The sequence below is a fragment of the Falco peregrinus genome, chromosome 5 (assembly GCF_023634155.1).
Source record: "Falco peregrinus isolate bFalPer1 chromosome 5, bFalPer1.pri, whole genome shotgun sequence".
Taxonomy (NCBI): Eukaryota; Metazoa; Chordata; class Aves; order Falconiformes; family Falconidae; genus Falco; species Falco peregrinus.
The window spans coordinates 91,482,748-91,499,054 of NC_073725.1; the positions used below are offsets into that span (position 1 = coordinate 91,482,748).

The 16,307-nt window shown below is 38.7% G+C and overlaps 1 protein-coding gene across 7 annotated transcripts in view; it reads left to right on the forward strand.

Moving 5' to 3' along the window:
• Positions 1 to 16,307, forward strand: part of RAD18 (RAD18 E3 ubiquitin protein ligase) — a 54,131-nt gene that overhangs the window by 14,943 nt on the left and 22,881 nt on the right. For 5 of the 7 annotated variants that reach the window (XR_008747377.1, XR_008747376.1, XM_055805098.1 and 2 more), the window contains exons 6-10: positions 1,174 to 1,273; positions 4,013 to 4,197; positions 7,434 to 7,510; positions 8,208 to 8,268; positions 14,922 to 15,053. Coding sequence is in view for 5 of the 7 variants with exons in the window: in XM_055805098.1 (XP_055661073.1) it covers positions 1,174 to 1,273; positions 4,013 to 4,197; positions 7,434 to 7,510; positions 8,208 to 8,268; positions 14,922 to 15,053 (555 nt within the window). In the remaining 2 variants the exon portion in view is untranslated. Of the gene's footprint in view, positions 1 to 1,173; positions 1,274 to 4,012; positions 4,198 to 7,433; positions 7,511 to 8,207; positions 8,269 to 8,667; positions 9,078 to 14,921; positions 15,054 to 16,307 lie in introns of those variants that run through there. The other 2 variants (XM_055805100.1, XM_055805099.1) reach the window with 2 other exon arrangements.

Here is a 16,307-nt window from a genome sequence, read left to right on the forward strand (position 1 = left end):
AAAATTTTCTCTTACTTACCATTTCATGACCTTATTAAATGCTCATGACCTGAGCATGCATTACATTGAAATTATTTCCAACAATGCAAAGTAGTTGGTCAAACAATATAAGTGAAAGATTTGAAATGAGGCAATGCTGAAGTGGTTTTAGTAAGTATTATTTGTTCCTGTGTTAAGAATTCAGATGTAACTTCCAATACAGTAATAGACTGCTCAGAACTATTATGTTATGTTACTGTCCCAGCTTGTTTTTTAAAAAACTTTTAACTAGAACATGATGTCACAGCAGTTAGGAATTGCAAAGGAGTGTTACTGGGTAACACTCTGAATTCCCACAACTTTTCACAGTGTTTTTCATGGGTCGTTTTTGTTTTATCTTTTAAATCAAAATCTGCTTCCTTCATACTGAGGATGTCAGCTAAAGAATTCCTTCCTCATACTGTTCATTTGAAGTTAGTCCTTTGTTTTTGATATATTGTGACTGCAACAGGTGATTATTTTAAGTCTGTGGTTTTTTACTGTCTTTAAAGGTAATGTTTATAGTTGCTTCTTTAAAATATGATGCAAGAAGAATTCTGAGTTGGGTGGGACCATACTGTAGGGCATTTGTGAGCCTCTGAGCCCAACACATGGAATCAAGTTATCTGTACTAAGCAATGAGTATGAGGCATGGTTGGATCATAGGATTCCTGTGAGGCTGAGTAAACTCATGTATTGACAGTCCTGATGAGAGCCATAGATTGGGAACATTATGTTAATATGAATAAAGTTTGTGCTCTACTGTGTTATCAAAAGAAGCAGTTTCCTTTATTTAGGAGTAAAATACTGCAAAAGTGAAAAAGATTAGCATGGAAATATGTCTATGTTTATATTAGCTCCAAGGTTTCTGTGTAGTGTGTATGTTATTCTAGATTTTTATTAGAGTTGTTATTCCTTCTGACTGTTTGGAAGATGAGAGCCATTCTAATACTACATAGAAAGAGAAATAAGTGTTTTGGAATGAAAATTAGAGCTAAAAATGAAGGTTCTGGATAGACATGCCAGATCTTAAAAAAATTAAATCTGGAATTCTGGATTTTAGTTTTCTTCAGTCAATGACTAGTTTTTTAAATTAAAACATTTGCTTTTTGCTGTAATACACATGCTAGTAAATTCCTTCTCCCTTGCTTTCAGTGGATTGTCCTGTTTGTGAGGTTGCTATTCCAGAGCAATATATAAACCAACATCTGGATAGCTGCTTGATAAGAGAAGAGAAGAAGGACAGCCTCAGAAGGTAAGAAACAACTTGAAGAACTTTTACATGCATGTAGCTGTTCTTCTGCACTGCTGAATAAGGAATGTTATTTGGTGGGTTGTAATACAGAGGACTGTGTTTGGTTCTTGGTTGCATGCTGTATAGATAGTTCTGAAATTTCTGTATAAATATGTTAGTGGTGATTTTCCTCTCTCAAGAAACCATGTGGATCACCAGCAGAATTACTTTTTGGCTTTTAGTGGCAAGAAACATGGGACAAAGTTTCAAAAAATTGAACACAGGGAGTAAAACATAGTCTGTATGTTATTCTCATCATGTTTCTGCTCACTAGCATTAAAATTCTATTCAGATAACACTTATTCCCATTTTCCACTCGGTAAATGAATTGCTTCCCTCAGTTCAGATGGGCTAAAAGACAGTTATTTCACTAGCTGTCAAGGTAAAAAATAAAAATGGCACCTTACTCCACTCACTGGTTCTTTTCAAGTTGCCCCAGTCAAGTTTGTTTCTTTAAGATGTGAATTTCCATAAGGTTAATGGATGCCTTGGATTTTATGCCTCCACCCTAGAATTTGTCATGGTCACCACATTCACATCAGAAGTGTAGATTTCAGTTTGTTTTACTTACTAGCATAAATTTAGGCCATCATTATTTCTAACTGCTCAGACTAAAGAACTGTGAGGGACTTTTACTGCATGTGGTTTTACTGCACGCTTGTATTTCCAGTTCCTCTGAACCTTGAATTAGAAAGTAATTTTATGTTAAACCTCTTACTTTGTCCAGTCATGCTTAGAATGCAATCTATAAGCTAAAGGACTTTTGAAGATGAGTAAATGGTAAATGAATATTGAAATCTGATGTTGTATTTTCACTTGGGATGTTTTTAGTGTTTTTTCTGTTCTTAATGAATGGAAATAAAAGCCAGATCTTTCTTTGGTGTCAAGCCCATGTCCCTAACAGAATTTTAAATTTTGCTTATTTTATCTAGACTGCTTGGATCTTAAGAAAATATCATGCAAGACACTTCTCCCTAGGGACTGGCTGTTGTGTGTCAAATGCTGGCTTTTTGGCAATGTATTTATTTTATGGCAGTGTTGTTCAGGTTTCAGTAACAGCAGATCTCTAGTTCTTCTGTGAGGAATTTTAGCTCTGTTTATTCTCAAATCAGGAGCACATGGCATGCTATGTTAACAGTTGAGCAGTATTTCAGCGGAACTGATAATTTAGTCCCCAAAACCTGCACAGAAGTAATTACAACAGGTAAGTCTACGTTTACAAAGAACACTGCATTTCTCGAGGATGGGGAAAAATCCCACCAACATTAAGATTCAAAACTGTTGTGAGCTGTTTTCTCATAGCTGTCTGCTCACAAAGCTGTCATCACTCTTCTAAGACGTGATGCTGGTGCGTTATAATACATACAAAGCTTTTTCAGGACTTTCAAAAGATTTAATTATTCAATGATTTCTTTTTATATTTCCCCAAAGAATCTGAAAACAGTAATTTCCTGAAGAGTGTATTGTCATCTTTTTTTTTTTTTTTTTTTTTTTCTGCCAGCTATGCTACAGGGGCTGTATGAAAGTAAATGAATTAATGATGATTTTTGCATGAGTATTTTTTTTAAAAGCTTTGAAATTTATTTTCAATGTGATGAGTTGAAATTGCTGAATACAGTTTTCAAATAAGTTTCTTGCTTTCACAATGGAAAGCCGTTAATTTCTCCATAATTCAGAGCAGCGCAGCTGAACTTCATTTTGCTGCAGGAAGAAAAGTATCTAAATAAATGCTGTTCTTCTGTAACTAATAACTAATTTAAGTTGAAGAAGGTGAGTGAGGCAGTAGATGGATTTCGGTACTTTTTTTGGCTAGTTTGAGTGTTACTTCACCAGGAGGTATAGGGAAGACTGAGCTAATTTGTGCAGAAAGAAACTGTTCTGCTCATCTTAGATGACAGAAGTTGTAGTAGGACTTGAATTTTCTATGACAGTTTCCTGTGTGTAAGATGTTTTCCCTAGCTATGCCAGGAACGTTGAGTTCTTCTGACATAAGGCAGTGTGAAGGAGTAAATTTTGGTTTCAGATATTATTCATCTGAGAGTGCTATTAATTCTCTTTAATGTCACTTCTCTGTATTACCAAACAACCCTTCTGTTAGATGGGAACTACAGATCGCTTGCAGGTACATGACTATCTTTCTTGAAGTTACATTCCCAGAAAGCTGAAAAATCTCCCAATTCAAGTTTTGGCTTGCAGTTTTAATGCTTTTAAAACTTTGCCAACTGATTCAGGTAAGACATGGACAGTACGTGAGTAGAAAACCTGTGTTTTGGCAATCTGAATTCAGTATGCTTCCTTTTGAATTCAGAGCGAATGTGAGGCTTGATCCTAATGAAGACAAACAATACTGTGTTTGCTGATGTGATTCTAAAGTCTTCGCTGTAGATATCAACAACTGAGCCACAGTACTTGTTACAGGAGTAGTGTTCGCATTGTTTCCTGAAGAAAATCAGACCAGACCTATTGCTTTCTGTATGTTTGAAATTTTCTTTGTGGTAGTTGGAAAAGTGTTCTGGCTTCCTAGAGCCACTGCTGTTGCATCTGCGATACACTGCATAATTCGTTGTATGTCTGCCATAGCTGAAACGATTCTTTTGGGTATTTCTTACCCAGAGTGGGTGAAATACTCTGTAAAAATGTAAATCAGTATTTGGATTTTCATAGGAGAATTAACTAAGAAATGTTTGTTTCCTTTTGCAGTTCTGCTCACAAAAGGAAGCCTATGTCAAAAGTTGTTTACAACTTGCTCTCTGATCGTGAACTGAAGAAGAAACTAAAGGAACATGGTCTGTCAACCAATGGGACCCGACAACAGCTCATTAAAAGACACCAGGAATTTGTGCACATGTATAATGCTCAATGTGATTCTCTAAATCCCAAATCTGGTAAGTTAGAAATTCTAGGAAAATTGTTAGCGTTGCAAGCTGTTGGTATGCATTTCCTCTCTTAGTTCTCAGGGTAGGAATAAGGCTGAGTAATACTTGGCAAAACTGGAGCTGGAAGAATTTATCTCATATAAATCAAGATTAATGCAAAAAAAGGAAATTTAATGAAAACCAAAAATACGTTGCAATACTCTAGAAGTATCCAGCAAGGATGTAAATTTGTGTTGAAATTATTTTGTACTTCCTGGTTTACTAACTCTGTTCTGAAAACTGTTCTGTGTTTTCATTGATTTTGTATTTTAATTAGTGCTTCCAAATTAGTCTCCAAGGTTTTTAGTCAAAAAAAGAAAGTGTACCCAAGGTTCTTAGTAAGTGAATGGATTGCTAATTTATCTCTTGTTCTAATTTGTTCTCTTCCTCCTATACACTGAGACTTTTGTATTTTTTTAATTTGATATCATTTCAAAATCAGATATTTATTTTTTTTAAGATGATAGGTATAGATAGATGGAGTTTATATCAATTTAGTTGTTTGGCAGCAACTTTCTATAATTAAACTCAGACTACGTACACATTAAACATCTGTATGGGATAAGGAGAATGTGTTTTAGTCTCGTGATGTGGGTGCAATATAAACTTCCTTTAAACAGCAGTTTGTTATTTCCATATGCTCAGGCTTAATGCTTGAAAAATGCCAGGGCTGGAACAGGGAGGATGAGATCTGAGCAGGGTATTTGTGCTGCCTGGTTTTGTAGGCAGTGTGGCCATTTTGAAAATTTTGACTACCTTGTATGAAGTAGAGGGAGAATTGTCCCAGCTCATCTTGTTATACTCTATTTTATACAAGATGTGAACATAAATCTTTTTGAAAGATGTGTCATTTGTCATCTCTCAGTTCAGTCCTGCAAGTGATAAAAGTAACAGTACAAACACACTGCCATGGTGTGGGTGAGAGAGAGACATCAGATTTATAGCTACATTACTTTTTATTTGATTAGAAGCTTATGGCAAACTCTTTTTAAAGGAATTCCTAACAGGATCATGTTCAGATATTACTCTTCTGGGAGCTGCACAGCTGTTGAGTGTCCTGGAAATTCTCATATAGCTGGTATTGCCTGTTCTGCACTGGTTTCAGGAGGTAGGCTGCTGTTGGCTGCCTCTGTAGCGTAGGTCAGTCCTGCTGCTGGCAAGAGCTGGTCTCAGTTACTTCAGAGGTAGAGAGATGAGAAATACTGTTCCCCACCCTCAGTTTGATCTCTGATTCTCATATTTACAGAGACTTAAGTCCTGAAGCACAAGTTACACCATTTCTTCCAGAAGCCATAAACCATTCTGAATGTTTAGGTGTGTATTGAAGGGCTCGGAAACTATTTTGACCAGATAAATTTGTGGTCTTGCTGTCAGTGGAACTGTCAGGAGCTGCATGAGCAAGCACTGCAAAGCAGACAGGGCAGGGAGCTGCTCGTGCACAGCTGGGTTCAGCACCTCCATGGGTCAGATTGCATACCACTGCAGGTGCACAGCTAAACTTTACATTTGCTATTTGTTGCTTACCTGTAACAGGAATGATTTGTGGCCAGCAGTGAGAAGTAGCCTTTGAGAAGGCTGCCAAATTTAAACACAGTAAAACCTACTTAATTCATCGGTTACCATATAACAAATTTGAAATAAATACTCCACTATACTATCCAGTAAATATTAAAAACTCTTAAGTTAACTCCATACACATTTGGTTTTATATATGATCAGATAGTTGGAAGTGCCAAATATCCACAACTTTTACTGTGGAATTTCAAAAATAAATCATGATTTTGGTGTTCAACTCCTTTATTAAACAGGCACAGCTGCCAGTTGTGGTGCTTTTTGAAATACAGTCAGTCACTGAGGATTATAAATGCAAGTTTAGCAGCCAAACTTTAGGCTCCTGCTTTTTGAAATCTTGATTTCACTTGCCAGCTCTTGACTTGGATTATGTGAGCAAGTAGATGAGAAAAGTGAGTTTGTAACCAACGCTATTTGTTTTTCCATTTTGCTCCTTATACCATTTTAAGAACTTGACGAGGAAGGTTAAGTGCCTAAGTGATTTAGGTGCCACGTGTTGCTGCTTAGTTTGTGCTTAAGACTTCCAAAAATGCGAGGGGTTTCACAGTGTGTGACAATGTACTTTAAGTAGTGTGCCCCAAATAATGCCAAACTTTTACTGAGTTCTGGCTCAATACCTGTTTATAAAGGCTGTATTATTAAACTTGAACTTAAGGTGCAGACATGCATTTTCAGTGGTAGCAGCGAACCTAAGGTTGCTGTATAATACAAACAGCTAAGCCTCTGAGGAAGCACAGGTGCCACATTCCTGGATTTTGCTTAAAGCAGTTTTGAACAGGTTTTTATTCCTTCACAGCTTAATAAGCTTTTGTTCTCTGGCTACTTTACTGTCTAGTGAAAGTGTTTTGTTTTAATAAATGCCATAGCCACCTAGTACCTCTGAAAATGATGAAGTATAGAAACAGATTTGTAAAAGTAAATGTCAAAATAAATCATGCAGGTCCTGCATAGCTGTAGGTTTAGTTAAAACTTAAACACACTTATGTCTGTTCATATGCTTTTGAGGTGTCTGCCTTAATTGTTAGAGTAGGTTGTAATTAATTTTTGGACTACAGGTTTTGGACATACATCTGCAGACAGTTTTGCATTGCTTTGGAAGGTAGTCCTTGGAGGTAGAAGTAAGATACATGGTAGATGTCACTTTTTTTATCTTCTGTAGAAAGATACATTATAAAATGAAAACTCTTTTCATAAAAGCCATGCCTGTGCACCACAGAAACATTATAGTATTCTAAGGTAAGAGTCAAATATGATTTGAAAAGTCCTCATTTCCCTTGTATTAAATTAAGGGGAAAATACAAGCAGTGGCCCAGGAGGCGGCTGAGAGCCAGCTGCCGGCCAGCACCACGGCGCTTGCTGCAAGGCCCACGGCTCCAGACCTTGCCTCCTGGCCCCCAGTCTTGGGCACTGCTTCTGCTGCTCAGCTGCCACAGGTGGGAGTGGTTCCTCTGCGGGAACAAATGCCTGCTGAGTGAGCACTGGTGTAAAACCATGCCATTTGGATTTGCCTGTTGAGTTTTCACTGTTGGAGAGAGAATGCCAGTTCAAATTCACAGTAGTTTCATTCAGTGCTGTTACATCTTTTTATTTAACAGCTTCTGTTTTATTGATTAATTTATTGTATTTTCAAACAGTTGCAGAGGTTGTTAAACAGCTGGAAAAGAATGAGAAGATTCGGATTCAGTTTGAATTTAACAAAACTGGTGAAAAAGTAAGCTAATCATCTTTGTTCTCAGAGTGGGGGATGGCTAGGAGAAGTTACAGACTGGGCACCGAACAAGTTTGCCTGTCGCTTTATTATGGGAATTCCCAGGTTGCATGTTGGAATTCGCATATACCATCTTATAATCAACATGATTTTCTCATACCACTCATTTGTCGTGGTCTGTGTACTGCTGATGTTTCTATGCCCAAACCATGTCAGTAGGAGCTTTTTTTTTTTTTATTACAATAAACATTCTTGAGAAATATTCCCCTTGGTCGTTTTCGATGATTTTGACCCTCCATGGCAGTGTGGGGAATATTTTGCTTCCTAGAATTCTCTAGGATTTAGCTAGCAAATTCCTTGCTTCCGTATCAGCAATAGCGCCTGTTCTTTTCCCATGACATATGATACTTTTGTGACTTTTGGAGCATGTTTATTGCATGGTATTAGGAAATATTTTATGGTCCACACATGCTGGGTTTTATATGGGGTGGCTTGGCTTAGTCCCGTTGACTTCATGACAGCAAAGCAAAACAGCATGTATACATGCCTTAAATATGTATTACTATCTGCGGATGATATGGTAAGAGCTGGGGGGAAGAACAAGAGCCAATCCTTTTTCCAGTTCTAATTCTCTAGTTTTAAAGTATGCAGCTTTATCGTGTTTTTGTTTCTGTAAATAAAGACTTGTGTGATTCTGTAGAGCTTGACCTTCACAAAGGACCAGACAGAGCAAGAAATAGATGAGATCCACACTGATTATCGTAAGTGATACACAATTTTCACTTCATTTTGCTTTTGAATTCACCTCCTTTTCCTTTGTACTAAAATACACACATGAAAGTGATGCTTTTCATGTGTGTGCGCTTCCCCCGCTCCCCATTTAATGGATCAAAGCTGGAAGTTCTCAGTTTGGGCTGAAAGTTTCTGTTCGAAGCTCAGTGTCTACTAAGTACTGATGTTTGACAAAATTCACTGCCAGGGCTGGATAAGAGTGAGATGGAAGGTGATTGCCTCCTTTAGTGCAATTTAGTGCATCTCCATTTATGCACTTTCTACTTACCTTCTTAATGGTCCTCCTATGTTTGTTGGACATAAAGAACAGCAGAGATTTTCTCTCTCCTGCATTGGATGTGTGATGCCTAGTTGTATGGTTTCACTAGGAACCCTCCAGCAGAAATAAGGAACAGAACTTCTCTGAAGGGACTCCCTAAGATGCCGGCAGTGCTGAGTGTACATGCTGACCATGTCCCCGTCAAGCTGCCCGGGCTGTCAGGTGAAGGGGGAGCTCTGTTTCAGTGTCCTGCTCTGTGTGAGACTCCCTGTGATTCTTGTGATTCCAGTTTTGAAGAACAGAACAGCAGTTGTGACTGTGGTGAAGGCCGATTGTGCTTGCTTTGTGAGATTTCACCCTTCCTTGCCCCAGATTTTTGGCACATTATCTGAGAATAATCTGAATTGCTCAGAGGTTCATGTGAATTGGTTGATTAATTTGCCAGTTCTATACTTCGTGAGAACTTGGGCTTGCAGCATATGGATGTGTGTGTATCAAGTCACTCACTGATTGGGGGGGGGGGGGGGGGGGAAGCTTATTGCCTACAGTTGTGTCCCTGTGAACAATGGCATGTGCTTCTGAGTGTTTTTACATACAGAATTTTCTCAGTTTCAGGTTTGATATTATTTTTTCCCTTTTTTGAGGTTCTGGGCACTGTGTGAGTGCTGGTGTGCCAGCAGTTCTGCTGGCTGCGAACCCTCCAGGAGCAGCAGCCTGGCTCAAGCATAGCTGGGCTGCTGCAGTGGGAGGCATCTGTGCTGACAAGGAGGGTGCTGAGCTAGAAGATGGGGTGAATGCTGACTGTCTTGGCCCTGCACTCACCAGTGTACCCAGTAGCACAGATACCGGGTTTTCCCATTGCTCAGCATATTCCCTCCTCCCCTACACTCTAATAGTCAGACACTGACTTTATTTAAAATGTGCCTGTATTCTGGGTGGTTTTTGGTCTTCCTGAGTCTTCCAACTCATCCTGTAGCAGTTCAGTTTGTATAAATTTACTCTTTTTTTTATACCTCACTTTTCTAGGTTTGCTGTCCAGTGCAGAGTGGCATTAACAGACAAGCAATGTAGTCACAGTAGTTTATATTTAATATGACATTTCTGAAATACTCTATGGCTGCGTGTTTCCTCAACTGTGTGTTTTTTACACTTCTACGATTGTCAAGGTGGCCTTTACTGCTAAAAAGTATGTTTCAGCTGAGCCAAAAATACTTTTTCCATATTTTATTTGTATACTGTGATTCTCAAATCATTCAGGGTTTCACAGTGCTCCTCACATTCGCTCCATTCCTTTATACCCGTCTCCACAAGCACTCGTGCACTCTTCTGTGCTTCCTGCATCCTTTTCTGCTTTTCCCTCCCATCCAGCCCGGTGATTTTGAAGCAATCTCTTGGAAGGAATGTTCCACTGCTTTGGTTGTCCTCTTCCTCCCCATCCTGTGCAGGCAACTGGGATTCAGTGCAAACTGGGTGATTTCCCCCCCCCACCCCCTTCTGGTTTTGTTGTTGCTTTCTGTTTCATTTTTCAGACTGTGTCCCCTCTGTGCAAGAGACCAATGCCTGTGTTATTTATTAAACCTGCTTTTGCCCTGTCAGAGTAATAGCATTTGTTTTGGGAAGTATAACTGGAATAAATAATACTTAAGGAAAAGAAGAGAAGAGACAAAAAATTTAGAAAAATATAATGGGGAGAGCTATGATTCAGTCATACAGTTTTGTTTGGTTTATTTTGGTGGGGTTTTTTTTTCTGTGGGGATTTGCCTCCCCACCCCCACCCCCCGGACAGAGAACCAATTCCTGCTTAACTTGACCCTGAAAAAGTACAGTATTTTAGGCTGTCTTTCTTCTTACCATGTGCTTAAACTTGAGAATAGTGTTTTTTCTCTCCATGGAACCATCTAACCGTCTTTATTGTTGTTAGTTTAGAAGCAAATGTTCTTGTGAGAGTTAAAGGTTGCAGGACTTGACTTGTATCATGTTGTAGTAATTTAGTGCAGAAATAGCTAATGTAAACTGATTCTTACAGATGATTTTCTGACCCTTTGTGTGTTTTTACATCAGGTTTTAAATAGCGTTACTTTGTACTTACCTTCTTAGTGTTTTGTTATTCATAATTTCGTTCCTGTTTCCCATTCATTTTGCTTCACCTGCACTCTGCTTCCATCCTCAAACATGGTAGTTGGCCATGTAATGTTAAAACAATTTTCACTGAACATTAAACTTCTCTGCTTTCAGCCACAGAGGAGCAAAACAATGAAGGGACAACTTGTTCTGATTATATTTAAGGGTGTATTTAAATCTGCAATATGGTCATATTTCCTGTGTTTCCTTGCATCGCTTCAGGCATATAAATTATTCCATAATGCAGCTGGATTTAGCATTGTTGATTTTAGTTGGGTTTCTATGGTTCTATGAAGGCTAAATAAGGGCCTAAGTCTTTAGCAAATTTTTCCCTTGCTTTTTGTTGCTGTTCCTGAGAATATGTATTTTTTTTAAGTGTACATACAGCGTTTGTGGGTTTTAGTCTTAAGCATTCACCACTAATTCCAAGTAAGTGGTTAATAATTATTTTCTTGGCATGTAGAAATCTATAGCAATAACTTTTTTTTTTAAAAAAGTAATTTATAAAGTATTAATCCCAAATCGGATATTTTTCCCAGAAGGCTTTAGTAGCTGTAAAGAACAAATTTGAAGTTCAGTGACTGCAGGAGGCCCCCCAGGCAGAGCACATCCCCTGTAACTAGCTGTTTACTGCTCTGTGTGTTCACGTTCTGCTAAGTGTGGAAGCTGAGTCTGAACAAAAGCTGTCCAAGGAAGGTGCTGGAATTCAGTCAGCTGCGAGCAGGTTTGCCCTGATCCTTCTCACTGCAGGTGGGGAATGTTTGGGGGTGGAAGGGCTGGTGTGGAGCAACCCAGGAACAAAGGAGCTGCCGAGAAGACGTGCTGCCCTGGTGCGGTGCCCGTGCGGCTCTTTGTAGGGCGGTGCTGTCACCAGAGAACTGGTTCTATACAAGAAAACCACTTCACTCCTTTTTGTAAATTTCAGATATGCAGAAATTCCTTGTAAAGCTGCATTGTTTACAGTTGGACTTGGTGACCTTAAAGGTATTTTCCAGCCTAAGTGATTATGTGATTCCTGGTTGCATTTGTGTTGCAGCCTTGCAAACAGTTGTATTGCATGACTGGGGTGGGGTGTGGAGACAGGAGCCCGTTGCCCAGTTCTGCACCAGGCTGGTGTGCGCTGCTGGCAGTGCCCACTGGGGACTCGAACTGCCCATCCTTCCTTTTATTTTCTTGACCTGTTGTACATTTTAGAACAAGAAGATGCTAAGTGTCATCTTTATTTTCCGAAATCAGGTATTTTATTGAGGTCATATTGTTAAAAGGATATGGCTTTGAAGTTATCAAGATTTCCAAGGGTATAAATTAGGCTCAGGTGGCTTAATTAAACATTTAAAAGTCTTAAAAAAAGAAAAAGGGGGGGAAAAAGACAGAAAAATATTTTAATTGGAACATATAGTTTTAAAATTAGTAAGGAGTGATGACCAAAGAGGTGAATGTTAACTAGTGTCAGCAAATCATTTCTCATAAAAGCAACAGGCAAGAAATCATAAGCATGAAAAAAGATCTGTACATAAAAATTAGAGGACAGAGATAAAAAGAACTTTCATCAAATGCTATTTTTTCACTGTAGCATGGATGGACTTTAAAAAGCTTTATTATGCAATGAATGGGGTTTTTCTCTTAATTTACAACATTTGTGCCCTAGGTCCCTAATTCACAGCTGAATTAATGAATGAATTAACTCTGGCATAAGTTCTGAATAAAAAAAACCCAAACCCAACCATATACTTTTTGTTCTGTATTTCCATATGCAGCATAGAAGACACTGGAGCTGTCTAACAATCTTGTTGAAAAGCAAGATAAAAGAGCTGTGATAAGACATTTTTTTTTTACCTTCTTTACAATTTCCCAGGCTCTTGGCGAATTGCAAATTACACTTTATCTTATGTGTGTGAAGTGTTTTTAAAATATCAGTTAATATTTTGGCTTGATGAACCTGAGAATGGTTTATATGCTAGCTGGAGGCTCTGCTTACAGGAATGCCAGAGTCCGTGCCTGGAAGGTACGATTAAATATGCTGTTGTCCCCTGCAGTAGCTTCCTTCTGCTCCTCAGGAACTCAGTGACACCATCATTCTGTTCATTTCATGGTCAAAAAACCTACAGGAAAAGAAATACATTTGTTAAAAAAAAAAAAAAAAAAAAAAGGATTCTGTTGCCTTTTCTGCTTATAAATCTATTAATTTGCAGTGTTATTCAGTGTCTTACTGGTTTATGTCTTAAATATTTGTAATTATATCTGCAATTGTTTTATTATTGAAATGCCTGTAGTTTTTAGGAAAAGTGCGTGGTATGTTGTTTCAGCACAGTGGTGATTTACAGTGTATCTGAATAGTGCCTTGTTTTGCCAGGACATTTCTTTTTTACTATAAAAGCTTTGTAGTTACACCATAAAACAAAACAACAAAAAATAGTAATACTGGAAAAACTGAAGCACCAAAGGAATTGCGTAATGAATATGCAGCGGTTCAAACACAAGCATCTGGGACAAGAACCTTTTTTTTTTTTTATTAAAGGAGTTGTTGACCTTATGTGGTGTTTTCAGCTGTGCAGGGAGAGGGAGTCAGTTTTAAATCTGTTTCCTTCTGTGGGGAAGGACTTGATAATGATTTTATCTTGGCTTTTCCCTACTCCTGTCACCACAGCAGGACACAGATCTAGGTTAGATGCAGCAATTACTTGTACGTGCCATGCTCCATCCAGTGCTCAGTGAGGGGTGTCAGCTCCTTGAGGTGCTGGCCATGCTGAGCAGGATGCTGAGACCAAGCGGTGCCATCAGGAGGCTGGACGGGGCTTGGAGCAAACTAGGCTTGTGGAAAGTGTCCCTGCCCATGGCAGGGGGATTGGAACTAGATGGTCTTTAAGGTCCCTTCCAACCCAAACTGTTCTGTGATTCTATGAAACTTCCCTTGCAGATGGCACACGTGTGCTGCCAGCCCTCTGCTGCTGGTAGAGGAGCGAGTATGGTGGTCCCTTGCTGCTGTGCCGAGTCCTGCTCCCTGCAAGGACAGATTGGAAAATACTCGGGGGGGATAGACAGGGACACTGGGATTTTATTGATGTGTGCACGAGCTGGCTGTCCCGACACCGTTGGGTGAGGCAGGACAGAGCCCAGAGGAAGGGCTGTGTCTGCTTCACCTTCTCATGCTGTTACAGACAGTTGCTTTGCCCCAAGGACGTTTCGGGTGCACATGGGGCCTTACTACCTCTGACATGGAGAACACTTTGAGTGCTTTTTCCGTAGGCTAAAAATTAGGCTAAAGGTTTTAGATGAAATTCTTTGTCTCAAAAGGACAAATCTGTTTCTCTTGTGACTTCTTGTTGAAAGGTTTTCCAAATAAAGGAAATTCATGTTTGCTGCCTTCCCTGTAACATACCAGTATAAAGCCATGTGTGTGGACTGAGACTTTTATGCTGTATTAGCGGCGGGTAGCTACAGTCAAATACACCGTTGCACTAGAAGTTGGTGCGTTCTGTAGGGAAAACAAAGTGTTCCCTTCATGCCGTCTGTCTGAGGTTGCAGGGTATTTTCCCAGCCTCCAAGTGAAGAAATTGAAGCATCTAGATTAAAAACCAACATTGCTCTGACTGAATACCAGAGGATTGCTTAAAACATACTAAGTGATTGAAAGTGCAGAGTGTTAGCAATATTAACTGTGATTTAGAGGATCTGAATCAAAATAGTATCATATGCATGACACAAAAGCTTTCGACATTGCCTTACTGCAGGAACAGGGTAAAAACCCCAAGCAACTTTAAAGCAATTTGCACAATAGTCATGAGGTTTTACTCTTTCTCTCTCTAGCAAAGTGCTCCTCGCAGGACTGCCTGGAACTCAACGGTGTGACTAAGGGCATCATCCAGACACTCCTTGAGCTCTGACAGACTTGGTGCCATGACAGAAGTGTTAAATGTTGTCACAGTGGGAACTGCAATACTTAACGAGTTTAGGGGAAAAAATAGATGGATAATATAAAGAAGAAACCACAGTTCCGTGTAAAAATTAAGTTTTCATCTGTGCAAGTGTCCTGACTACTGAGTAACTGTAAGAACATAGGCACAGATTTGGATCATTTATAGAATATGGAACATATTGTAGTGATGAGTTCATTTTCATTTGCTGTAACAAAATTGTTTTTAATTCAGTGTTTTGTGTTTATTTCTGTTCACGTCCTTTTCACTTTTAACGGCATACCTGAAAAGTCCTGTGGCAGTGATCAGTAATACACTTACATTTCAGGAAAAAAGCACAGAAAAGAATTTAAATTTTTGGTGGATCAAGTAAATAGTCGGTGGAAGAAAAGTGGTAAGAGGAAAACAGGAAGTGCTCAAAACAAAGAAGTCGCTGACAAAGAATCGCCAGCAGCCACAGGTTAGTAACATTGTTTAATGTAGTCCCCCTATTTGAGCCATGCTAATAAGTGGGAAGTTTCTCAAAGGAATGTTCTTTCCTCCCACTGTTCTTCTGCTGTAGTCCTTAAGGGGGAAAAAAGCACAAAAATCAAAGGGAACCTAAAAAGATTGACAACCATTGATTTTAGCGTGGCATGTAAGCACAACCCATTAAAAAATATTTGTTTGATTTTTAGTGGGATTATGTATAGATGTGTTTCATTTAGGTGCATCTTTTAATCAGCTGGTTGAAATGGGATCTTAGGTTCTGATCCACATCTACTGAAGCTGCTGAGAGTGGGCATGTGATGCTCTGCGTCTTTGAAATGAAAGTGATCATGGGTATTGCTGGGTTTCAGCTTTTCCCTTTCATTAATATGATAGGGCATCAGTAATTTGGAACTGCAAAGATATTTGTGTGGATTAGAACAAAAATTTACTTGTTCTGAGGTTGAAGCAATAAAATACTTTGGCTTCTTTTAGACTGTTTATACAGTATGCTGCCTCTGTTTTATTAAGTCTCTTCATTTTGTGTTTATATACTTCAACACAATGAAAAGTTGGAATGCACAACTTCAGTTAGTCAGTCCTTTATGAGTTAGGAACAAAATTAGCATATGTTTGTTAACCTGAGTACCATATGATCAAAGAAATACCCATGTGTGCTTTTAACTTGTTCCCTATAAGCTTGTTCAGTCTCATTTGTTTTGTGTTACTGGTTGTTTTGGGGGTGTACATATATATTTGAATGTGTGATTTAAAAGAGCATTCCTCAACCTAATATAACTTGTGGAGTTATAATCTATTCAAAATACAGAATTTTGGAGAAAATTCCATTTTGGAGAATTGGATGGATGCACTCTTGTGTCTGTTCTTGGGAAAATCTGGCATTTTTGTTTGCATCAGCTCTCAGAAATCCTTGCTTTTTGAGTTGAGCTGAACTGATCTTTGTCTGTCCTCTGTGCTGTCTCCTCTAGCAGAGCTCTCAAAAATAAAGTACCAATATAATAGTATGAATTTTGTTGTTACAGTTTCATGCAGACCTTGGTGCAATACATAGTCCTTTCCATGTGAAGGGTAAAAATCAAGGAATCTCAAGGATAAACTTTACCTTGTTTGACCTAATTTATGGTGATGTTCTATAGCAGAAACAAAAGCAATGTGATATTAGATAACAGGATCACAGACTTTAAGATATTAATTTCTAGCTGTGCTCTGTGGAGAGATCAGCTAC